This window comes from Gadus chalcogrammus, chromosome 4 (assembly GCF_026213295.1).
Source record: "Gadus chalcogrammus isolate NIFS_2021 chromosome 4, NIFS_Gcha_1.0, whole genome shotgun sequence".
Taxonomy (NCBI): Eukaryota; Metazoa; Chordata; class Actinopteri; order Gadiformes; family Gadidae; genus Gadus; species Gadus chalcogrammus.
The window spans coordinates 1,645,335-1,670,943 of NC_079415.1; the positions used below are offsets into that span (position 1 = coordinate 1,645,335).

Genomic DNA, 25,609 nt, shown 5'->3' on the forward strand with positions numbered 1-25,609 from the left:
GATAAAGCCCAATACTCTAATTTCTTCCGGTGGTTGTGACCCGAAAACACGTTACGTCACATCCGCTGAGTGGACACGCCGTACGAGATCCGCTCACGCATCGCCCTGGTAGTCCGTAACGTACCGCAGATTTCTGGATCAATCTCCACTTCTTCACGATACCTGCACATAGTGTATACATGTGACACGGCGGCCCCACTAAGGTGAGATGTTCAGTGTGCTCGCCTTTGTCTGTATGCATTGTTTGAGAGGGGGAAAGAAACGCCATCGTGAGTTTTTTTCGCCCCACATTGATGGGATTGAGGGCGCTAAGCATGCCGTTAATTCGCAGGGATAGACCCGGTGTCGGCGGCGCCGTGGGTTGGACTGGTTCACACTTCACTCCGGGTCTAAGCACTTTGCTTTGAGGCCACGGAGGACGGGAGTGTGTTCATTGTAGCCCGACCACTCGGTGATCGTCGGCTGATATTATGAACGAGTCTGCTCACGTTAGCTTCCCAAGTAGCTCGACCCGGCTAACTCTAAACGTGACAGCTAACTTAGCATTTCGGTGTCAACTTTTTAGGAGTGGCCTGCCTCGTCCCGATGGCCATGTACCCCCAGTGCCGCTCACACTGAGCATCTGTCAGATCGCTTGAGAGGAAATGTGTTTTTAACACATATCGACCTGGTTAATCCTAATCATGTAGATGTTGCCTATAGGACACCGTTACTACAGTGTTGAGTCCGCGTTGCATCATTCCCTATCACGGCAGGTCGTATGCACGATTCATTGTGTGGGTTGAGATAAAGGGACTCGGCTCTGTCACACTGTGTCACAAAACAACAACTTTGGTGTGTTTCAGCTCTAGGGTTCTAAGGGTCAGTGTTTGTTTAGACCGCTCAATCTAGCAAGCTCATTGTTGAGCCTCGAGTCTAGTGATCACACCGTAACGTTACCACAATAAATGACTAATAGCGTGACATGCAAGACTAGGTATAATTTGTGACTAGTATGTATGTTTTCAGTCGTCTTTTGGGGAGAAATACACACCAACAGCGGTGCAATTTAACTTTGCAGTACTATAACGATGTCATTACCCTCCAGATGTATGGAGTCTGCCTGATGGTAGCAGAGTGTGGTGAACCTGTATTGGAGGAAAGCTAGTCCACGGATGGCCTGCCAGTCTGTCCAGTCTATCGCTGCAATCATGGACGAGCAGGCCCTGCTCGGGCTCAATCCAAATGCTGACGCCCGATACAGGCAGCGGGTAAGAATTTGGATTTTGTTGTCCAAATCAGGTTTATAATCTATGCTCAGTCACTATGCGAACTAGAGATGTTGATGAATTGTTTTATAATGGAGCTCGACTACAAGGGTTTGAACCTCGCTGTTGCTATCTTGGTGACATTTGGGTGTTGTTGTTATTGTCCGTTCATGTGGATACGATGACCACATAGGTGGAGTTAACACCTCATTTCACTCCACTGTAATGGGCAAACACAGAACCAGAAAAAACTTGAATATCTTTTTCAATGTTTGTAATAGAAAACATATTCATTGGTCAACATCTTTGACTGCATCCTCATATAAAATCTTCCACTGAATAGATTAGTGAGGTTGCACTGCAGTATAAGTAATCATCTATTCAGTCTTCTAAAATGAGTGTTCAAATAGCGTCAACCAAACAAGTCATGGCTTTGTGTTTCCCCTTTGTACAGAACCATACTGAGGCGGAGCTTTGGTCATATCTGGTTTGATAGACTTTGATTCAGGGTTCATGTTTCCCTTCTTCTTCCTCCTCAGGCCATGGCCTACTTCGAGCAGCTGAAGGAGTCCCAGGACGCCTGGGAAGTTTGCGCCGATGCGCTGGCTAAAGGCATTTATAAGTATGTTTTCTAAGAAGACCTCAATCAAATAATACACATCTAGAAGTTCACACGTGCATAGCACTAGGAGATGTCATTAGCATGACATATCGTATAGCTCAGTGTTTCATGTTCACATTTAAATGCTGTTAACAGTACAGTGATTGTATTTTTTCCTTTTGTCTTCAGTGATGACCATGTGAAGTTCTTCTTGTTCCAAGTCTTGGAGCATCAGATCAAGTATCGGTAAGAATGGCGTCGGAGCTCTCTTACAATGGGTTTCGGAAATGGATGAAGTTTTTTGATGTCTAAGCCTCTCTCTCTCTCTCTCTCTCTCTCGTTCTCTCTCTCCCCCTCCCTCTCTCGTTCTCTCTCTCCCTCTCCCCCTCTCTCTCTCTCTCTCAGACACGATGCCCTGAGCGGTCCTCAGCAGCAGCTCATCAGAGAGACGCTGATGAAATGGCTGCAGGGACAGGTAGCTGCATATAGATACTTGTGTTGTTACGTTATGAAGGGGGCCGGATCATCTAGGGGCTACGGGTGTTTGACTCCCAGACGAAATGGTTCTGGATTCAAACCCCTAACGCCCGCTGTAGACTTCTCCTTGAGCAAGATGTCTAACCCCTTCCTGATCATGGTCGGCATGTAGCCAAAAAACAAATCCACCATCGCTTTGGATTAAAGCAACTCCTAAGGCCTAAAAAAAATATATTTGGTTTCTGTTGGTTGTCAGTTGAGGTCATGGGTAGGTAGGGAATTTATTTTATTTTTTTATTTTATTTTTTCCAGCGGCAGCGAATGATAGGTAGGACTTTTTTCTCTGTTCTTTTTTTTTTATACAGCAGCTCATAAAATAATTTGGGTCGCACATAAATTGACGGGGTCGGTCGGAAACCAGAACCAAACAATTTTTTTTTTTAGGCCTAAGGACTACACACTTTAGGAGGAGTGTTACTTGGGTCTCGGCCCCGCCTTTTCCACCCAACCCCTGAGCATCTCACCTGGCGGTGCTCCCTCCTTACCTCTCGTCTCTTCACCCCCCCCCCCCCCCCCCCTCAAGCTGATGAACAGCCAGCCCGAGAAGCCCTTCATCCGCAACAAGGCGGCGCAGGTGTTTGCGCTGACCTTCGTCATGGAGTACCTGACCCTGTGGCCCAAGTTCTTCTTCGACATCCTGTCGCTGGTGGGGCTGAACCCAAACGGCGTGGACGTGTACCTGCGCACGCTCATGGCCATCGACGCGGAGGTGGTGGACCGCGACACGCTGCACTCGACCGAGGCAAGGAATCTGATATACAACAGCACCTTTCAAGTAGGCACCAACCATCGCAAACGCCCCCTCCTCTCTGACCCCCTTTAGGGCTTTCTGATCGGTGTCATGGCTGGTTTTAAAGGCACGAGTCATAGTTGTACAGTGGCTGGGGTTCAAACCCCAATGACATCTTTTTGTAACCCCTGACAATTTTTTGGTTGTTAATTGTTTGTGGTACTTTTTAAGTGGCCGAAGTAGGTTGCTTGGTTCTAAACTTAACGGCAACTGTTCAAAGCCCTTGAAGTAATATGTACGTTATTAAATACTGATATTACCTGTTTCAAAAGCAGGATAGTCCAGTGGTTAGTCGATGTTTGACTCTAACCCAAATCTCTACCCTTTAGACTGTAGACTACCTGTCTTAACCCCAGCCCACTCATTAAGGACATGTATATAAACAGCATCACTGTAAGGCGCTTCGGATGAAAGAGTCTGCTATAATTGGCAGAAATACAAACATACATGAAAATAATTAACGTATTCCTGACCTTCAAAGAAAGCATCCACCTGTAACGGGAGGCTCCAAGCTGCTCCGGGGTGGGTTGCGTTTTGAGTGTGCTGCCCTCGGCCTCAGCGCGGCGTCTCCCTGACTGATGGGGCACGCCTCCTCTCCTCCAGGACACGCGCAGGAACACCCTGATCAAGGACACCATGAGGGAGCAGTGCATCCCCAACCTGGTGGAGTCCTGGTTCCAGATCCTGCAGGCCTACCAGCAGACCCAGCCCGAGATCACCTGCCAGTGCCTGGAGGTGGTGGGCTCCTACGTGTCGTGGATCGACCTCAACCTCATCGCAAACGACCGGTGGGTTGGTCCTTCCTTAAATCTGGGGTTTGTTTAACGTGGCAGGGTGCCAGGTTGAGCCCCTACGTGACTTGAGTTATCCGCAGAAGCAAAGCCGCGGCACGACTACGTACAAAGTCAATGCACAGACGTTAATAGATGCAAATTTTCCGATGGTCAAGTTCATCATTCGCTCGAAATGTTTGAACGTTCCCGCTAATTTTGCTCGATGCTGAATCACTCGCCAGAGAATTGTTTGCCCGAGCAACCTCGCCCGAGTAGACTAGTAGCTCTCATATGCTAGTCTGATGTTACACTATGTATTGGCTGTTGAACATATACACAAGGACAATGATTAGATTTTCATTGATTTGAAATCAATAATATTGAGTATCTTCCACACAAACAATCCCTCCATGGGATTTATTACGATATCTTCTCATATTTCCCCACACCTACTTCAAGATACTAAGAAACATGTAACTGTAATCTGTCTATATTTGGATTCCTGTATCATATTCCATCCATCATCAGATGGCCTGAGGGATGCCATGTGATGTCAGTATGCAGTCACCACTTAGTGTGTGAAGGCTGAGGGTGTCAAACTAAGGTCTGCTGCCCTGCTGTCTCATTTATCTCTTTATGATCTTTGTACCCCCTCTCAAAAGATTTCAATAGCTTTCTTTGGGGGACCCATTCATAAATGCCAAGGGATCTTAGTGGATGTCTAACTGGTTTCAATCGCATACGTTTACCATTTTGACAATGTATGAATACACTTGAACCTTGCAGGTTTGTGAACCTGTTGCTGAGTCAGATGTCCGTGGAGGAGCTCAGGGAGGAGGCGTGCGACTGCCTGTTTGAGATCGTCAACAAGGGCATGGACCCGGTGGACAAGACCAAGCTGGTGGAGTCCCTCTGCCAAGTGCTGCAGTCGGCCGGCTTCTTCCACGTCGAGCAGGTGCTGCCTCCCACGCCGTTCTTCCAATCGCGATTGAGGACCAGATGCAAAGAGGCCTACATTACATTAGAGTAGCGTTCGCCGGGTTAGGATATATGGTTGTGCTATTGGTAATGATGTAGGGTCAGCTTAGCTCAGGAGGTAGAGAGAGCGGGTGAGTTGCTAGTTCGATCCCCGGCTCATCCTAGCGAGTGTCGAGGTGTCCTTGAGCAAGTCTCCTAGCCCTCACTGCTCCTGACGAGCTGGCTGTCGCCTTGCGTGGTTGACTCCGCCGTCGGTGTGTGAATGCCCTAAATGTCAATTGTATTTGCGATCATGAAGTTGATCTTCTAGATTGGAATAGCACTGGAAAGACTTCAACAAAGGCAAACCTATTTCCGATGTCGTACGTGGCAATTATTGTCAAAATTCCAAGATTAAAGGTGACATATTATACCACCAGGTGTGAGTGTGATTATCCGTTACAAGCCGTTTTCCAAACGGCTTGTACCGGATAATCATGCTCACACCTGGTGGCATAATATGTCACCTTTAAGGCTCTCGCGTCCTGTTTTCATCTGCCCGCTGTGACTCTGAACCCCCTGTGACCCCTCCACCCATCCAGGAGGAGGACGTGGACTTCCTTGCCAAGTTCTCGCGGCTGGTGAACGGCATGGGCCAGAGTCTGGTGCTGAGCTGGACCAAGCTGGTGAAGGCGGGCGACGTGAAGGCGGCCAACGACACGCTGCAGGCGCTGGAGGGCAAGGTGCCGCTGCTGCTGCAGCTGCTGGTGCATGCCGACGACGACATCTCCGCCAACATCGTGGCCTTCTGCTACGACTACCTGCACGTGCTCAAACAGGTGGGGGGGGGGGGGGGGGGGCGGCCGTCTGTCTCTGTCTGTCTGTCTGTCTGTGTGTGTGGGATGTACGTGTCCGGTGGAGGTTAAAGGTGACGTGTTATAACACCAGGTGTGAGTGTGATTAGCCGTTACAAGCCGTTTTTGAATATCTGCCTCTTCTGACATCACAAGTGGGCGTGTCCACCTAGATGTGTGACGGATAGATGAGCAACGTTTGCTACAGTCCGCTGGGTAGGCTGGTCGACCGATCTATCCAGCACACATCTAGGTGGACACGCCCACTTGTGATGTCAGAAGAGGCAGATATTCAAAACGGCTTGTAACGGCTAATCGCATCTTTTCAAAAGTTGTATTTTGAGTTAATTGTTGTTGTCTCGGTAATATTCGTGTTTGTGTGAATGGTTGTGAACTATGAAGGGGTCTTTTTTGTGCACACTGTTTTTAATTGTGTTTTAATCGGCTAATCACATCTTTTTAAAAGTTGTATTTTGAGTTAATTGTTGTTGTCTTGGTAATATTCGTGTTTGTGTGAATGGTTGTGAACTATGAAGGGGTCTTTTTTGTGCACACTGTTTTTAATTGTGATTTTGACCCATTTTCATTGATTTGGAAGGATGGGCTTCTTGGATGTGGTGTTGGATGTGTGAAGGGAAGAAATGGAAGCAAAGCGTTAAAACTGTTTGTATTCTCTTTTGCCTTCCTAGCTTCCACAGCTGACGGACCAGCAGAAAGCCAACATAGAGGTGAAATTGTCACGTGAACATTTCATAGATGTTAACTTTTCAGTGATGAAACCATTCAAACATCATTCAGTGTCGCGGATGAGCTCCACAGGTGTTAACGGGTACTTCTGGTTTCCCCCCGGCAGGCCATCATGCTGGCCATCATGAAGAAGCTCACCTACGACGACGAGTACAACTTTGACAACGAGGTGAGTTGTGGTTCGGAGATCAAGTCACCGTTTCTTCCCCCCACACGTGAATATATATAAGTTTGACCCCAGAGCTGCTTGCTAATTTGGGACATCCGTGGCCTACGGGGTTAAGGAGTTTGTCCGGTAACCGGAGGGTGGCCGGTTCGAATCCCGACCGGTACACCAAAAAATGTGGACGGCACCTCATCCGCGGATGAGGTGCCGTCCACATTTTTTGGTGTACCGGTCGGGATTCGAACCGGCCACCTCATCCACGGATGAGGTGCAGAGAAAGAATTCCCCCCCCCCTCAAAAAGGAAACTGAAACCTCAACGCCGGGTCTGTGCTCCTGCTCCAGGGCGAGGACGAGGCCATGTTCGTGGAGTACAGGAAGCAGCTGAAGATGCTGCTGGACCGGCTGGCGCAGGTGTCCCCCGACCTTCTGCTGGAGGCCGTGCGGAGGGTCTTCAACAACACCATGCAGTAAGGGCTCACTCGCACTACCCTCCGTCCGCCACGGATCTTAGACATGTAGTGTGAACGAGGCGTGAGACCGTGTCGAGTGATTCACCTCGCTAGCAGCCAGTAGACAAACGCAAGGCTTTCCTTTGAGTTTGAAATTGCGTTCACAGGTGCAGCTTAAGTCGGTTGTTTAGCTTTTATGTGGGCTGGATGTCTAGCAGCTGAAACAGACGAGCAGAAAAGATCGGGAATTTTGCATCATAAAAATAAGAATGTAGCGATACAAGCATTTGGAGATACACTTAAGGGCTGATTATGGTCCCACGTTCATGCAACGCAATAACCACGCAGACGCTTCGACGCAGTCGTGAACCTTTTATGATTCTGCGTGGATTTTGGGAGGCGCACGTCCGGCCCTTGCGATGGACGCAAGGAGGGTCCGTAATAACCCCCTTGCGTTTCGTGAACGTAGGACCATAATCTGCCCTATTGGCAACTTAACGGCCACACAATCTCTCAACGCCACGATGGTTTACCTTCAGGTGCATTCCCTCTACAGCCGCATCCATAAAGTCTTGAGTTAAGAGTTAAAGTGGCCAACACCGTGAACTGTCAATTCGGTCCTGATGCAGGGAAGCGAGATGTTGCATGTCGCGTGTGGCCGGTCCTCCCTCTAAAGCGGCGTGTGTTGCTCCAGGAACTGGCAGACGGCGTCCTTCATGGAGGTGGAGGTGGCCGTCCGGCTGGTGTACATGCTGGGCGAGGCCCTGCCCGCCTCCCACGGGGCCCACTTCACGGGCGACGCCACCAAGGCCAGCGTGCTGCAGGAGATGATGCGCACGGTGGGTAAACCCAGAGGCTCTGGGTTCGAGACCCCGTGGTCCTTAGCCTGGCCCTGCCGGACTCTCGTCCTTCATTTAATTTGCTCACAGAGAGTCTAGGCTCTCTCCGTTGACCATCGGTAACTCTCTTGAAGGCGGTGTCTGTTGGAGTTTAAAACTTGACTGAAGGGTTTGGGGTTTGTACCCTGTTGTCCGCTTTAATCCCCTACCTGGATTAAAGCCTCCTGAATGAATGGCGGACCATTTGAAGGCCTGTTTGACTCGAGCTCACGTACTCCTCCTGACTCTACGGCCTTTGTTCCACCACACCGGGTAAGAGCCCCTCTGTTTGGCCCCGTTCAGCTGGTGTCCTGCGGGGTGAGCGGGTACCAGCACACCTCGGTGTCCCTGGAGTTCTTCGAGACGGTCGTCCGCTACGAGAAGTTCTTCCTGGTCGAGCCTCACCACATTCCATTAGTTCTGGTGAGTGGTTTTACTTTTAAGGGCGTTTAGCAGACGCTTTTAACCAAAGCAACTCACAATAAGTGCATTTGTCAGAAGAAAGAGAAAAAACAACATATATCTGTCGATACAGTAAGGATGTTCATATAACCAAGTGCCAAGCACTAACCATCACTAGGTTAACCCATTCCACTTATACAACAAAGATAGCTAGCATAAGATGCTACACAATGGTAAATACTATTTTTAGGTGCCAGGACGTACCACATACATTAAGTACATGCATTAACTGCCAGGACGTACCACATACATTAAGTACGTACACTAAGTGCCAGGACATACAACATACATTAAGTGCCAGGACGTACAACATACATTAAGTACATAAGTTTAAGAACACCATTATCATCATCATAGAGCTGAAACGTATCTGCAAACCCTGGGGTTCATTATTCAAGGCATGGGAACGTTGAGGTGTGCTTTCCTAACCTACCGTCTCCTGGTTTCCACCCCTGGTTCTCGTTTCTGTCAGGTGGCGTTTCTGGACCAAAGGGGCCTGAGACACGGCAGCCCTAAGGTCAGGAGCAGGGTGGCCTACCTCTTCTCTAGATTCGTCAAAACCCTACAGTAAGACTCCCCATGGCTTTCTTTTGAAATCATGAACGATATTTTGTTTTATAAAACCTGGGGCTATTTCTTAGTCCATGGCTGGGAATCTATGCTTTCAAGTTTCGTAACTATGCATCAAAGTTTAAATTACAATCAGGGCATTTAGCAGATGCTTTTATCCAAAGCGTCTTACATCAGTTAATACACACATTGACACACCGACGGCAGAGTCAGCCACACAAGGCGACAGCCAGCTCGTCAGGAGCAGTGAGGGTTAAGTGTCTTGCTCAGGGACACATCAACACTCAGCTAGGAGGAGCAGACTTAAAGAACGGTTCCCTTTAGTGGTACTACAGTCACCCTCCCCCATCATGGACTTCCCCTGGGTTCTGCGTGAGACTCACTGGCCCTCCTCTCTGTTCCCAGTAAGCACATGAACGCCTTCATCGAGGACATCCTGCGGCAGATCCAGGACCTCCTGGAACTCTCCCCGCCCGTAAGTGTCGACGCCCCGTCGGAAACGGGAGACCCTTTTTGTTTACTCACCGTCCCGAGCGGTATTCGATCACCAAAAGCAATGACCCCGCCAGTCAACACACACTCACTATTCAAACGGACCAATACTCAACCAACGGTCAACACACACTTATTATTGAAACGAACCAATGTTCAACACACACTTATTATTCAAACCAACGGTCAACACACACTTACTGTTCAAACCAACCATTGTTCAACACACACTTATTAAACAACCGTTTTGATCAAAATCTCACATTAAAACAATAGCGCAAGTAACACAATCATCTACATAACTCGACGCACTGCACAAAACTGACTCGCGCTTCAACTACCCCGCCCCCCCCCCCCCCCCCCCAGGAGAACGGCTTCCCAGCGCTGCTGACCAGCGACGACCAGCTCTTCATGTTCGAGACGGCGGGCATCCTCATCGTCCACGGCGACGGGCCGGCGGAGCGGAAGCAGGGGCTGATGCGCAGCCTGCTGGGGCCCCTCATGGAGGCCTTCGGCCTGCTGCTGGACAAGCTGTCCCGGGAGACGGAGGCCGAGCGGCAGGCGGCGCTGGGGGACTGCCTCAGCCACGCCGTGGGCTTCGCCAGGTGAGCTGAACGGGCCGCGGCCCCCCAGGGGGTCAGATCGTAGGCCGCCTGGGGATGATGTTGACCAGGGAGTCGCTGTTGGATTGGTGCGCGATGCTTGGAAATAATCTTAGTTTGGATCCGGTTTGTAGGCGACTCTTCCGTTAGAGCGTACGTAGTTTATTTTTCTACTGTTAACTACTGCTGGCCGGGATTAGATAGATAGAACTTTTATTGTCGTTGCACATGTTACAGAGCAACGAAATTACCAGTTACATTCCGTCCAAGAAACATAAAAGACAGTGTGGCGAGACAGGACGGAGAGACTGTCAGGCGCTCGTTTGATGAGAAACAAGCTGCCCTCTTTAGAAAATAAAAATAAAAAGCTAAACAAGAGGGTAATGAGGGGAAAAAAAAGTAAATACCTAAACTATGCTCCTCTAAGCGGGGCAGTGTAGGGATTAGCAAAAAAAACACCTCAGCACATAAGCAACATATCAAAAATCATCTAAGTAGAGGCACTCCTGCCGCGCCCCCATATGCCCTGTCATATCTGCGCGCGCTTCAAGGAAGGTAACCAATCACAACGGAGTTGGATTGGCAGGAGGGGGGCGAGGGGGCGGAGAAGGACGAAACCGAGCGTTGAGAGGAGGCTGAAAGCGCCCAGATGAGAGGAAGAGTTTCCCGAAAATCTACATCGTTTTTTGTGCTGTGATTCGTGTCAGGTTGCGCTATAGGAGTCTTAGTAAGAAATTAAGACCAGAAAAGTAGTATAATAGGTCCTCTTTAACCACTAACTCTTGGGTGCTCCCCATGTTAAACATCTTTCACCCCCCGTCCCGTCCAGCCGCACCAGCAAGGCGTTCAGCAACAAGCAGACGGTGAAGCACTGCGGCTGCACCCAGGTGTACCGCGACTGCCTGCAGGCCTTCCTGCCGGCGCTGGGCTGCCCCGTGCAGCGCGGCCCGCTGCGCAGCGCGGTGCGCTCCTTCCTCCACCGCATGATCATCTGCCTGGAGGAGGAGGTGCTGCCCTTCGTGCCCGCCGCCTCCGAGCACATGCTGAAGGACTGCGAGGCCAAGGACCTGCAGGAGTTCATCCCCCTCATCAGCCAGATCACCGCCAAGTTCAAGGTGAGCGCGGGGAGGAGGTGTCTGTGGGAGGGGGGCGGTGTGTTACATCATGTACATAACAGTATGGGTTATACATGTGAGGCTGCAGGCGTTGGCTTGGAGTCACACCTGATGAGCTATCCATCCCCTACCATTCAGACCCTTAAAACCCTAATACCATCATAGCTTTAGAACCTTGACTATTTTCTGAAAATAGGTCATAGAATTATGTTATATATTATATATTATATATTGAGGACAAAAGGAAATCAGCGGAATAGATGCTAGAGGTAGTTACACTCTGTTACGTCGTTGGTAGTTACACTCTGTTACGTCGTTGGTAGTTACACTCTGTTACATCGTTGGTAGTTACACTCTGCTACATCGTTGGTAGTTACACTCTGTTACGTCGTTGGTAGTTACACTCTGCTACATCGTTGGTAGTTACACTCTGTTACATCGTTGGTAGTTACACTCTGTTACATTGTTGGTAGAAGACACCTGTTGGCAGCAAAGTCACTTCATAGAGGAAGATTTGGATACCTCCTTTTATTCTTTTTGAATTTGAACTGTGGGTAAATTGAAGATCTCTCTGCTCTACTTGATGCAGTTTTGTTATTTTACTCCTTTCACCAATTCTTATTTCCAATCACATTGGGCCAGTTGTGCTTATCAGTTGTAAATATGGCAGCCTAACTTCTCCTCCTCCTCCTCCTCCTCCTCCCTCCCTCCCCCCCCCCCCGGTGTGTGGGAGCAGGGCCAGGTGTCCCCCTTCCTGCAGCAGGTGTTCATGCCCCTGGTGGTGGCCATCTTTGAGATCCTGGGCCGTCCGGCGGAGGAGAACGACCAGACGGCGGCGCTGGAGAAGCAGATGCTGCGGCGGAGCTACTTCACCTTCATCCAGACCATCGCCAGCAGCGGCATGAACGAGGTCATGGCCAACCAGGGTGAGAGCCGCCGGACAGACGGACACCACCTCCGTGGTCTGGGGTTATCTGGGTGACTCATGTGTTCGTGGACGGTGTGTGACCGTGAGGATTGATCGTAGGGGTGTGACTCCATCTGTAACTCATTCTTAGTTTATTTGTTGATAGATTTGTGATCAGTCCCTTTGATTAACCGTGCAGTTAAAGGAGCAGCTTTAGCCTATTTGGCTAATTTCCAGCTGTAGTCCCCATTCTTAGGGTCAAGATTCGATGCAAAACCACTTCTTGATACAGTATATAGGGGTGCTAATTTCAGGATCCACTCCAGTCCACTGTTTGCTCAGAATGTTGGTGTGGCAAATTATGTGTGTGTATAAGGTTATGTGATACTATATTTGAAAAGTATATCAACTAATTGCAAAGATATAAACAAACCAAGGCCAACCTAAGACAAAAATAATATATCGATTTTTGGAAAAAAGTTAATTTTGTGTGTTCATTTCCCTTCGACTGACCGTCTTCAGGGGCGGAGAACATCGAGAAGGTTCTGTTCACCATCATCCAGGGAGCAGTGGACTTCCCCGACCCCATCGCCCAGAAGACCTGCTTCATCGTCCTGTCCCGCTTGGTGGAGCTCTGGGGTAAGAACCCAGAGGGGATGTGGAACAAAATATATTGAATAAGACGTACAGTATATTTAATACGATTCACATTAAACCTAGGGCTGGGCAAGTTAACGCGTTAATTACGAGTTAACGCGATCATACATTTTTTGGGGGGGTTTCTGAAATAAAATCAGAAATATTTTTTTGTTTTTAGTTCAACCTACTTTACATTCAATTAACTTGCAGTAAGTGACAGCCTGATTACAATTCCCAAATTTGTGTTGTTCCTTAAGTTTCATATTCAACCCACACTCTCAATAAAACTCCCTTGAGATGACTTGGTCTAGTTTTTGCTTATGAAGTACATTTGATACGAATTCTAAAGTGTGATTAATCGCGAGTTAACTCATCAATACTATGCGATTAATCGCGACTAAAACTTTTAATCTTTGCCCAACACTAATTGCAACCCATATATTTGGGAAAAGAGGCCTCAATGAGCTGCAAAAGATTGTGTGCAGCAGTTCCACTCTCGATAACGGTGTCATTGTTTTTTATTCAAATTGTACTTTCTGTACACCAGGTGGGGAGGGTGGCATGGTCGGCTTCCCAGACTTCATCTACAAACACATCGTTCCTGCCTGCTTCCTGGCCCCCCTCAAACCGACCTTTGACCTCACAGATGCCCAGACCATCCTGGTAAGCTTTCATACATTTAAACTCAAGTTTGTGTGGAGCCACCATTTTAATGCGTTCTACTGTATTTTTAAGATTTGGGGGCTGACTTTATTTATTTCTTATATTTGCCTACATTGTGTTTATATGATCTTGTACGCTGTATGTAATGACGTTCTCTTCTCCCCATCAGACACTTTCAGAATGTGCACTTACATTGAAGATGATTTATAATAAGCGGGTACGTTCACTCACGTTCCGAATCATGATAGTTGCGTCCTTGGTTGAAAATGTCCTGTTTTTAAATTGCTTTGCTTTTGGGCTCATTTCCAGGGGCCGGAGTTCATCCAGTTCCTGCAACAAGATTACCTCCCCTCACTGCAAGTGGCTCCAGAAATCACTCAGGTATGGCAGCTCGTCTGGTCAAAATCAATACAGTAATCACACAAATAAGGCCAAAAGCGTTATAAAGTTATGTATTCTGTGTATTTTTATCCAGAAGCTACAACTCAACCTGTCAGATGGTCAGAGTCTATGATGTAAACAATTCTTTGTTGTTTTCCCATCCGTGGCTGAAGAGTGAGCACAGCCGGCATTACCGTTAGTAACCAGTAGGTGGCAGCACTCTAACATGCGTCTTGTTGCTCTGACCACAGGAGCTGTGTCAAGTGCTACAGCAACCAGACGTCAAAGTTTTCAAAAACTACATAAAGGTAAGCGCCAACTCTCTACTCATCTAGTCTACATCTCATTGATGTATGTGGAACCTATGAATAATTCATGAAGCACATGGTCAATTAAAAGAATATATAAATATTGATTGATTTATTTGGTGCTGTATTGAGCAAGCTTCCTTTTGCTGGAAGTGTTGTCGCAATGCATCCCATTGGAAACCGTGTCTCTCTGAAAAGGCCAAGACCAGTCAAACTGGCAAACCATTGTGCACGGCGTTATATTTGTTTTAAGTGTTTTACAATAATTTTTTGATATCTTTTGTATGATGACACATTCCCTCCTTCATCTCTCTGTCGTCAGGCATTCTTTCAGAGAGCCAAACTTTAGCTGTGCAGAGAAGGACAGAGAGGACAAACGACTGGAATTCATTGGGACTTCAAAGGACACTGCCGAGAGAATAGTTGCCTGCGCCATTTACAGACAAAACAAATGGAACTTTAGCATAGGAGCTGCTTTTTGCACTTAGAGAAGACCCCTCCCCCCCCCCCACACACAAATACAGAGTCAAGCTGCAAAACAAAAACCTGATCCAAGCCGGTTGAGGTGGGTGGAGGGGGCGACAGGTTCAGAGACCCAGCTCGCTGAAGCCAAGTCGGGCCTGGAATGGGGGCCCCTCAAGGGTGACCCCTCCAGAGGCCTGACCCAAAATACGACGTGTGTGTGTGTGTGTGTGTGTGTGTGTGTGTGTGTGTGTGTGTGTGTGTGTGTGTGTGTGTGTGTGTGTGTGTGTGTGTGTGTGTGTGTGTGTTACGACGATGGGAACGCTCTGGATTGGTGATGAGCCACTCGGCGAGACGGAACTCCATATATTTGGAAAAAAGGGCGACCGGAAAGAAAGTAGGAAAAGGCTTCCTCAGAGCTGGAACGCAACGAAAGGAAGCCCAGGTTATTTTTTGGTTTTGATCGCGCATCTCGGATGATGTGCTGAATATGGCCTACGGTTCGATTTCTTGAAAGCTAGCCTTGTTAGTTAGAAAGTTTTTATTTAGAAATGATTTGTTTCATCCTTTTGGACTGGTTTGGTGCCACGTGAATCATTTTGCATACATTTCAATTTTTTTTTTAAGGGCTGAACTGTTTTATGAAATGTGTGTGTTCCTTTTTTTTTATGCTGATGAATGCTTGAGAAATTGTTTAGTTTCGAGTGACATAATTTGGGAGCTCCGAGCTTAATGACCCTGGGTCATTATTGTACACCGATTTATGGAAGAAACAAAAAAAAAACTTTCTGTCGTGCAAATCCAGCCGCAGCCTTCTGACATCTCATTTCCCTGTTCCGACCCCCTTGTTGATCGCTTGACAATTCTATTTTTGTGACGGGGGTCAGCTGTAGATATCCATGTGCTGTTTATCTCCTGTACGGCGTAGCCCCAGAACGGTTCTTACCCATAAGCCACCTCGTCTATCGCGTGAACGGTTCGAGACCAAACCGCACCTGGTGGTCGATGCGTCGGTCCAAGGGGAGGGAAAACGGTAACCCAAAACGATGGAACTAAAATGTAAATAAGAGAATACGATGTACATACATTGCTGAGGTTTAGCTTTTTAAAAAGAAGAAATGCAGGGTGAAAAAGGAATGATTCTCATCAACTAATGTTACTAATGCAAATAGTGTCCGAAACTTGAACCGGTTGGCCCTGTATCTAATATCCACCAAGTAGACTCAATCTCTACCGCTGTCGGGACTCTCAATGAAAGGATTATGCAATACTGTGAAGCTACCGGTCAACTTGCAGCCAATAGAAAAGAGTGCTTCATCTAACGCTATGTAGGTGTTGAGGGTCCACCAATCAGTGCTGCCTTGGGATCTAATTGTGTTTTGTTTATTAGTTTTACGTGTCCGTAGTGTATCACCTGCTACTCATCTACATCCTGGTTCACTTGTAAACCTTTTACTTGGTCAAAGCAGCGCTAAGCTCTGAGTGAAAACCTCCATACGTTGCTGTGATCACACACTCAAGTGTAATTTTAAGACGACACACTTGAGTGCATCTGAAATAACCACACATCCATGAACTCTAATTGCTTCTGAAATAACCACATCTATTAACTGTACCCACCTGCACTCAACTGCTTTGAAGCGGTATTGACGGGCTATTCATATGCTGCAGTGGACTAGGCTGCTTAGTCATCTTTTAAACTTTCAAGCACATCATGGAATCAAAGACTATTTCCCCCCCTCCTTCCTCGAACCATTCAATAAGCTTGTTTGAAGTCCTGTCTTACCACAGCAGGTAGAGAAGTGCTTCAGTGGGTACTTTTAATAGAAAGCTCTTTGCAAGTTTAAACGTCTTATGCAAACACAGGAATACTTGAGTCTTAACCACATGTCTATTTTAACCACCTTGGAGCTACTGTACATAGGTTTGACTAGATTAGCCGATATCAGTTTTCTTTTGATGGATGCTCACTTTGCAGGGGTTCATGACGATGAGGTTACATGGCACGTGAATTAATTTGGACGGCGAGGTTTGGCTCGGTTTTTGATATTGCATTGAACTCTTCTGCTCGACCATCGGAGTACCAATAAAGTGTTAAATAATCTGGAGGAATCAACTCATTGGAACATTGATAATTATTGTAATTCTAATTTGCATTTAAGCTCCATGCGTCCAAAAGTTTGTTTGATCGTAGGGGAAGAACACGAAAACTGCAATCTTTGATTGCATCGGCTGTAACCAAGCAGTTTATTATAAGGCGAGGTCGCTCTCAATATGGCATTGATCGATTATCTACACATACAGAAAAAAAAAAAAGAAGCGAGGACTTCATTTTGTTCCGCTCAAATAAAAAGTTTTCAAAATAAAGTTTTTAAGAATAAAACAAATCAAAGAACATCTCTTTGGGATGTTTGAACATCAGTCTTTAGAGGCCTTTTCCCATCCGTTCATTAGTTTTCCGTGAGCTGTGCCCACCACCAGACAGCTGCTTCTCCTCCCAAACGTCCCGGTTTATGTGCATAGAGTTCCCGGTAGAAGCGCGGCCGCCTCCTCAGCCCTTAATCACCGCGATCGGCCGGAGTTTGATGGCTTTCTTGCTGATGCCGGCGTCGTGGCACGTGTTCACGACATCTGTGACGTTTTTGTACGAGTCGGGAGCCTGCGGACACACGAATGTTAAGAAAACCGTGAAAAACAGAAACGTGTGTAGGACCGTCTGACTATAAGCTGCAGTGTATCGATGCCCCTACCTCCTCCATGACGAGCTTGGGAGAGGCGACCCTGATAGCGATGCCCTGGTCGGCCAGTTTGTCCAGCACGTCCTGGAAGTCGAAGTTACGACGGGCTTTCGCTCGGGATAGAGCACGACCCTTTGGAACGAAAAAGACAACACAGGTTCAATGCTTGTTGATTAAAGGGTTTGTAGTGGGACACTCTTTCAGCTGAGGGATCGCCTGCTTAACGATACATGGCGGAACCTCAGAGCTTTTATAAAGTTCTACCGAAAGGAAGAAGGCAAGCAAGTTTATTTATTGTAATAGTAGTAGTTGTAGTAGTACTGTTGTACTTTTCATACACGAGGCAGACTCAAAGTGCTTCACATAAAAACAGTCATAATCAAATAACATAAATAAGTAAAATAAATGCATTGTAGAAAGGGCAATGTATTTAGGATTTAGCAGAAAGCTAAAACAAACATAAAAGTCTTATATTAAAACAATAGTGTAAAAGATCGTACCGCTCCATGATATTAATAAATATACTTTATTATAATGTAAAGGTCATACCGCTCCGTGACAGGTGGTGCCGAAGGTCTCCGTCATGCCCTTCTCCGTCCCCGTCAGCACGTAGCTGCACGTCCCCATGGTCCCTCCGATCAGCACCGGCTGTCCTGTGAGCTGGAGGGACAACACAACGCAGGACGGTTAGAACCGGAGCCTCCGAGGGCCACGGGGGCGTCCTCAACCAGGGGGTCTCCGACCAGTGGGTCTCCAACCCGGGGCGTCTCCAACCAGGGTCGTCTCCAACCAGGGTCGTCTCCAACCAGGGTCGTCTCCAACCTGCGGGCTCTCCAGGCAGGTACAGGCGTGCAGGGCCATTGGGTGGGTTTTAAAGCATCTCCCTAACCCTGACTTAACGGTCTGGGGGTAAATCAAGTACACCTCGTCTAATCTGAGGTTATGTCCAGGCCAGTGAGCGGGTGAACAAAGTTGTTAAAAGTACCATTTTGATTTGCTCCGATATGGTCTGCGTATTATCCGTCATTCCTTTGAAAGATCTTACTGCCGTGTGTGAACTATTTTGAAGATCGCCAACGATAAATCCAATTAACAGTTTTCCTAATCCCTAAAATACGCCGCTATGCCTGGGATTCCCGGCTGGGATGGTGGCGTTTGCCTTAGGCCTCAAAATGCTCAGAAACCCCCTGGTGCTCAGAAGGTAAAGCCCCACCTGGTAGTCGACGGCGATGAGCGGGTGGTGCGGGGGGAAGGCGCGGGTGGAGCCCTTGCGGTGGATCAGCAGCGTCTTGGGCCGGCCGTCCACCATGTGCTCCTCCACCTTGGCGATGTTGTGGGACACGTCGTAGATCACGTGCATGTCCAGGTCGTCGGGCGTGGTCGCAAACACCTTGGAGAAGGCCTGCGGGCGGAGGGGGTGACGGAGGAGAGGGTGGGGGTGCTGTGATTCAAGATTCAACACGGTTTTCACGGACATTCTCTCAAAGGGAGTGCTACTGTGGTCATACCGACTGAGTGACTACCGACTGAGTGCTGCTGCTAGGAGTGCAGTGAATAGATAGATAGATAGATAGATAGATAGATATATACTTTATTATTCCCGAGGGAAATTCAAGTATCCAGTAGCAGCATAAAACGTACATAAAAACAGTGCAGATGGATGTGCAGAAATACAGATATAAATAAATCTAAATAAATAAAATGTCCATTGTTGTCGTCTATTGTCCTCCCTGCCTTCACTGGGAGCTGTGGTACAGTCTGATGGCCAGGGGGGCGAAAGAGCTTTTCAGTCTTTTAGTGGAGCTGGACTGGGACAGCAGTCAGCCACTGAACAATGAATGAAGCAAGATGTGGGACGGTCCCCTCCCAGCATGCAGGGTAGTTAGTTTGGAGAGTCCAGCCCGAGTGAGCGATCGTTTGAAAGTCTCCAACCGAACGCGCAATGAGTGCCTGGGCCGGGCGTGTGCGGGTCGGGATATTGAGAGGATTTCAACCAATGTGACCACAAAAAGACTTCCTAAATAAATTGCCTAATCTAGCTTTAAAGTCAAACGATGACTCATCAGTTTGAACGCTGACACAACAGATCTGGGGGGGGGGGGGGGGGGGGGGGGGGGTGTCTACCTGTCTGGTGAGGAAGGTCATGGAGGCGCGGTTGACCCAGGCGTAGTTCCCGGCGGCCGCCATGCCCTTCAGGTAGTCCTGGCCCTCGGCCGAGTGGATGCGGGCGCAGGCCAGCTGCCGGTCGTTCACCACGATGTTGTCCCTCTTCATCGCCTTCTCCATGGCAACCAGGGCGTCTTCACCAATGACAGACACAAACCCTTTGGTCACTTGGTGGAAGTTGATTGTGCCGTGACGTGAATGCACGTTTCTATAATCCCACGTGGTTAATAACCCCAACCCCATCTCTTACTTTAATATCAATACCTTTTGTAAATTAGGCTTCATCAACAACAATGCTACTACAAGTTACATAACTGAGAAACTTAACAAGGTCTAAATAGTTTTTATGTTGACCGTGGGCGTATGTAGATCCAGATCCCTTTTATTAACCCAATAACCCTTATTTAGTGTGTTAATTAATTAATAGTTAAAGCAGCCTATTACGGGGGTTAAGGGTTTTTTATTTCATAGATCGACCATTTAACCTAAGTGTCCCCATCATACTACCATAATACCCCAAAGCATTCTGGGTAATGCAGGTTGGGTGCCTACCTGTGGCCACCTAGTAAGTAGTTAACAGTTAATGCAGCCTGCTATGGTAGCTTTCTTGTTTAATGGACCGACTAGTTAACCAAAGTGTCTGCATGATTTCAGTATTACGGGGGAAGCTTTATATGTCCCCACCGTACTAATACATCACCCCAGAGCATTCTGGGTACTACAGGTGTGGTAACGGGGCTAACGAGCGTGGTGACCCCGCCTACCTGTGGCCACCTGGTGGCCGAGGCCGCGGCTGCCGCTGTGGATCATCACGCACACCTGGCCCTTGTGGTCGATGCCCATCTTCTTGGCGGCGTAGTCGTCGTAGATCTCGTCCACCACCTGGATCTCGGCGTAGTGGTTCCCCGCCCCCAGGGTGCCCAGCTGGGGGGGAGGGGGGGGGGGGGAGATGGATCAATGCTGGGGTTGCTTATAGGGACAGATGGTGACATGTATCCTGATCACCGGCCTATGAAATACAAACCGCATCCATAGGCGTTTTTTTTTTACAATGAAGTAATACTTATTTATATGTACACAAAACATCTCAACATATGGCATATTCATTTTGAGTTGAAGAAAATAACATCTAAAACGAGAAAAAAACTATTTTGTGTCACATTACCACCAATGATAAACTGAATGATCTGCTCCCCACTCAGGTCAGGAACAATACTATACAATGGTGTGTTCCCTTTTTGCTAGTTAAAGGCCAATGAAATTGGTAATTCATTTTGAGGTATTTTTGTCATCTGCACGTATTATTTAATCGATATTGAAGCAATTGGATCAATATCAAATCGAATCGATATCGAATCGAGTCATAACCTAAAGAATCGAATTGAATTGAATTGTGAGGTACCTGCCCTACTTATCACCTTTCAGTTTGCTTATACTCGACTACATTTTTGTTGAAGCCTTTTTAATTTTGACTCTTTGGTTCAACATCCCAATTCAGTCCAGGGGGGCTAATTTCAGAATCTAGTTCAGTCTGCTGTGGGCCACGAAAGGCCTTATGGCAAATTTGAAAGCAGATTATACAAAGAGAAGGATGCATACGATTTCGGTCACCTGATCGCAATAATGGAAACACACAAAGGAAAACACACTATTCTGGAATAGATTCAGATTTCTCATCTTATCCTAGCTACTTTTGTTGTATACGGGGAATGGGTTAACCTAGTGATAGTTAGTGCTTGTCAGTTGGTTCTATGAACATCCTTACTGTACCGACAGAGATATATCGTTGTTTTTCTTTCTTCTTACAAATGGTCTTATTCTAAGTCACTTTGGATAAAAGCGTCTGTTAAATGCCCTGAATGTAAATGCACCCAAACGGCCATTCTGCCGGCGATTTGAGTCCGCCCTGCAGAAGGGTCTGGAGAAGAGCAACACATTACTTTCTGCTTCCGATACGTTTTTACCGAGAGCCAATCACCAAGCTGGCTTCCCTCCCCTGGCGCGCTATTGGCTGGTTTAACACAATGACGACAGGGCAGCGACGGCAAGCAGCCAATCGCGTACAGTGTCAGTTAAACTAGGCCGGTTGATCCCGTCTCTTATGCTGAAGCAAATGACCGCAGCTTCCCCAGACCGACGTGTGATCTACGATGGAGCTTGGTCCGGCAATAGCCAGGCTAGTGGTGGGGCGTACCTGCGGCAGGCCCCTCTTCTTGGCCTTGGAGGAGACCTTGTTGGGGTCGGCCTGCAGCATGCGGCCGTACTCCTCGCAGTGCTCCTTGTCCTCGGCCCAAGCATAGCCCTCCCTTAGGGACCAGTCCACGCCCATCTCCAGAGCCTCCTCCAGGTCCCTGCACGCACACACACACTTTAATTATAATTCCCAATAGACATGCTGAACTGAATACACTGTACATGGCTCGTCACTAAGAGGTACAGTCTCCTGCTCGTCATATCCTGTAATTATCTTAAATAAATGTGTCAATTTGGCTTTAGATGTTTTGTCCTCGGAATCAGTTTCAGGGAACCAGCAGAATGGGACATAAACAACAGCTCTTACATACAGAAAGGCCCCGGAGTGAGAGACCGCCAATCCTTCTTCTCTACTGCCCTAGCTAGGGCTGCAAGGGCTGTGATTGATTGGTCCGCTCACTAAAACCCGACGCAGAACCAAAACAGGCTCACGACCGCGTCGAAGCGTCTGCGTGGTCGTTGTGTTGCGTCAACGTCCAACCGTAGCTCTACCTTTAGCCATTGGAACCTGAACCTATCATCCATCATGTTCCTATGTGACGGACCCAACTATACCCACTATCAGAACGCAGTCTGCCCCACCCCCGATCACCCTCCCCCCCAATTCCCTCCCCTCCCCTCCGCGGGAGGGGAGGGAATTGGGGGGGAGGGTGATCGGGGTCATGGGGCTTACTTGGCGGTCATGGGGATGACGCCCTTGGAGCCGACGCCCACGGGGATGTGGTCGAACAGCGCCTGGGCGAGCTGCTCCTTCACCGGCTGCACGTCGCCCTCGTCCAGGTTGGTCCGCAGCAGACGCACGCCGCAGTTGATGTCGAACCCCACGCCGCCTGCAGGGAGCCAATCACATAACACACACACACACACACACACACACACAGACAAGTAGACGCAACCCAACACAGACAGACAGACAGACAGACATATGAACATTAGCATACGCAAACCAAGGGACATTGTGTGTGAAATATGTATTGTGTGCTTTGATTGAAAGCTGTCTTAAGATTTAAGATACAGAAGAGTATGAAACGATCAAATAACGCCATGACTTGCCAGGTGACACAACAGCGGTGGGGTCACTCATGTCGAAGGCGGCCATGTTTCCAATGGCGAAGCCGTAGCCGGAGTGGACGTCAGGGAGACCGATGGACCTCTGGGGAAGATCGGCGAACATCAGGTTAGACATAAACCAACTTGTGCTTGCGGATTCATTGTTTATTGCAGAAGTGTATGGACGGGCATTTAAATCCACATACGTTCACTATTCCTGGCAGTGCGGCGACATTTCCAATCTGTTTCATAGCTGGGAGGAAACCACCAAAGCCTATTGGGAAATAATAGAGCACGCAAGATTTTGTCATACACACGATTGTATGAGATTTTCGTGTATTGTTGACATGGTGTATGACAGCCGAACCTGCCACGTACCTCCTCCCCGACAGGCATTGCGGAGCTCCTCAAACATCAGCTTCTCAAGGGGATCGTTGACGTAGAAGATTCCTTCAACCTACAGCAAGTGACGAGCTGTCAGTCAGAAACCTGATTTGATCATTGCTAGAAACATAGTGATTCATTCAGGGCATGTCACATGTCTCTTATAGGGTTTACTGGTTCTAACTAACACATGTAATGATATGTCAATTTACGACCTGTACATATAAACTATACTGCATGACGTCCATGTTAATTATACGCCTATTTGATACGATGATCGCAAAGAACAGCTGACAAGGTCCGGCTTTAGCCGAATGCTAAAGAGCTAGCCTCTTATTAGTTTCCTACCTTCATATTGGGCACAAACCCCTTTTTTATCCGCCAACATGTTTTGTCAATTTTCTCCAAGTATTGCAACTCGTCATTGTAGGATCGAGCCATTTTGAAGCCCTTAAAGAGCCGGTATTATACGTGGAAATGCACTCAGTGTACAACGCAACAACCTGCCAACACGCAGCTACGGGTGACTCTGAGACAAAATAGCTACGGAAAAGCGATTGCTAAATCATTTTGTAAATTATGAATAATCATTATTCCGTTCTTAAATACGTGATGAGTGCCACCCAAGGTAACAAACTGATTAAAATAAAGATTTAGATGCTAATAAATCGGAATTGACAAGTGAATCGTACGCTTCATTAGTTATCGCTTGCCGTATTTGTAGTTTTCGCGTAAAAAAAAGCGTTATCAACACACGCATCAAAATCGCAACGTCGCCCAAATATTAAAGCACCAACCTGGAAAAAAAAATCTACAAATATATTTGCAAACATTGATTTGCGTGGCTTTTGTATAAGCAAAGACGATGAACACATTTTTATTTGCATAACTTTTAATACTACCTTATAGGTCTATACATAGACCGTGCAATACATTGCAGTTGGCATTGCCTGAAAGTTGTTTGAAAACACCCAGGTATGCACACATTAGGTAGAACACAATTTGTTGCAAAACAGCATTGCTGAACTCACCATTAACCATCATGTTCAAACTTCTCTCTCTCTCTCTCTCTCTGCGCAGTCCCACAATCATTAAAGGCCTATTTAGGGTCGTTTAACGTAAAGTAAACACGTTCAGGAACATAAAAACCACCAACGCTAACCTCTGCGCCTCCATCCAATGAGCAGCGGCGTCCTGTGTGTGTGTGTGTGTGTGTGTGTGTGTGTGTGTGTGTGTGTGTGTGTGTGTGTGTGTGTGTGTGTGTGTGTGTGTGTGTGTGTGTGTGTGTGTGTGTGTGTGTGTGTGTGTCTCAGTCCGCCTGGGGTTGGGACAAACAGCATCCCAGATGTAGCAGTTGCCAAGTTAAGGGTTAGGGTTAGTTAAGTTAGTTAAGGTTTACTATTGACTCGATGCGTGAAAACATATGTTGCCAGGCCCCTTCTTTAGCCTGTGATGCAAAATGACCCTAACTCTAAAAGTGTGCTTTTTCCTTTCAATATCAAGTCAGACGAGACGCAATAGCTTTCCTTGTGTGCTGTTTTGGGTTTATGGACCTTTGCATGGCGATATATTGTCAATGGCAATGTATTGTATTGTCACGGCAATGTAGGCCCTATTGTCAATGGAAACGGCTCTTTCTTAGCTACAAGTCTAAAAAAATGTCCTTGAAAAATATACTTCATACCGATCTGTGAATAGATTTGAAGAGAAATCAGGATGTTGCAATGCCATAAGGGGGTAAAATACTTTGTGAATACGGCCCTTGGAGATAAATAAACACAACGTACAAAGATAGATTCAGCTGACAAAACGACACGCATGAGTGATTGCTCACATATTTTATAACTGTAATGAATTAGCCTTTATAAACTGTGCTGTTGTCCTTGACGGTTGTGTAAGAAGATGTAGCACTAACCCGCGGTAACTCTATGTCAGAGTAGCTCGTTACAGCTCGTGTACAGCTGATTCTTTTCTGTTCTTTAACAAACAACGCGTTGACACACGCTTATATCAAGCATTCTCTTTCATAAATGTCGCTGTGTACAAAGAAAACATGTTAGTTTAGTTGTATTGGTGTCTATGAAATGATCTTTCAAATGTTAGACAAGAATTTGAGGACGGATTGCTGCAGGCGTTTGTTGAACGTCATCATGTACCGACCATTGTTGCTTCATTCAGTATGTGTGTTTTGTAGCAAATACATTGATTGTGATGAAATGAAAGCTGTAAGATTTGTTTTAGGCATGATTGAACGTACTTAATTTGGATATACTGCAGAAGCCTATTAAGAGGGGGTGCCATCATTTCAATGGAAAAAAGATAATAAACCAGAAGGAAGCATTTGTTAGATTTTTTCCCAACATTACAGCCCATTAGTTTAATTAAATTGGTCAATCTGACTTTGTTGATTGTTATGC

The 25,609-nt window shown here is 47.2% G+C and overlaps 2 protein-coding genes across 3 annotated transcripts; one reads left to right on the forward strand and one right to left on the reverse strand.

Annotated features, from left to right (window-relative positions):
* The first annotated feature begins 40 nt into the window (after window positions 1–40).
* On the forward strand, window positions 41–17,647 carry xpot (exportin, tRNA (nuclear export receptor for tRNAs)). 2 transcript variants are annotated; one of them, XM_056589323.1, is made up of 25 exons: window positions 41–203; window positions 1,088–1,250; window positions 1,787–1,869; window positions 2,038–2,094; window positions 2,254–2,323; window positions 2,909–3,127; window positions 3,779–3,963; window positions 4,735–4,903; window positions 5,508–5,744; window positions 6,449–6,487; window positions 6,613–6,675; window positions 7,016–7,140; window positions 7,817–7,961; window positions 8,304–8,423; window positions 8,935–9,029; window positions 9,438–9,507; window positions 9,891–10,129; window positions 10,956–11,241; window positions 11,978–12,167; window positions 12,671–12,787; window positions 13,335–13,450; window positions 13,620–13,667; window positions 13,760–13,831; window positions 14,083–14,139; window positions 14,462–17,647. In XM_056589323.1, the coding sequence occupies exons 2-25, from the start codon at window positions 1,155–1,157 to the stop codon at window positions 14,486–14,488; spliced, it is 2,925 nt and encodes a 974-aa protein (XP_056445298.1). In that variant the 5' UTR covers window positions 41–203; window positions 1,088–1,154; the 3' UTR covers window positions 14,489–17,647. The 2 variants fall into 2 exon arrangements, with proteins under 2 accessions (XP_056445298.1, XP_056445297.1); XM_056589322.1 differs by having other exon boundaries at window positions 47–203; window positions 2,909–3,160; window positions 14,462–17,646.
* rtcb (RNA 2',3'-cyclic phosphate and 5'-OH ligase) lies at window positions 16,364–23,727 on the reverse strand. Its single transcript, XM_056589333.1, has 12 exons — window positions 23,541–23,727; window positions 23,187–23,265; window positions 23,015–23,082; window positions 22,812–22,911; window positions 22,432–22,588; window positions 21,700–21,856; window positions 20,270–20,429; window positions 19,464–19,639; window positions 18,553–18,741; window positions 17,889–17,999; window positions 17,352–17,471; window positions 16,364–17,260 (listed from the first exon to the last, which is right to left on the reverse strand). The coding sequence occupies exons 1-12, from the start codon at window positions 23,631–23,633 to the stop codon at window positions 17,153–17,155; spliced, it is 1,518 nt and encodes a 505-aa protein (XP_056445308.1). The 5' UTR covers window positions 23,634–23,727; the 3' UTR covers window positions 16,364–17,152.
* Between the last annotated feature and the right edge of the window lie 1,882 nt (window positions 23,728–25,609).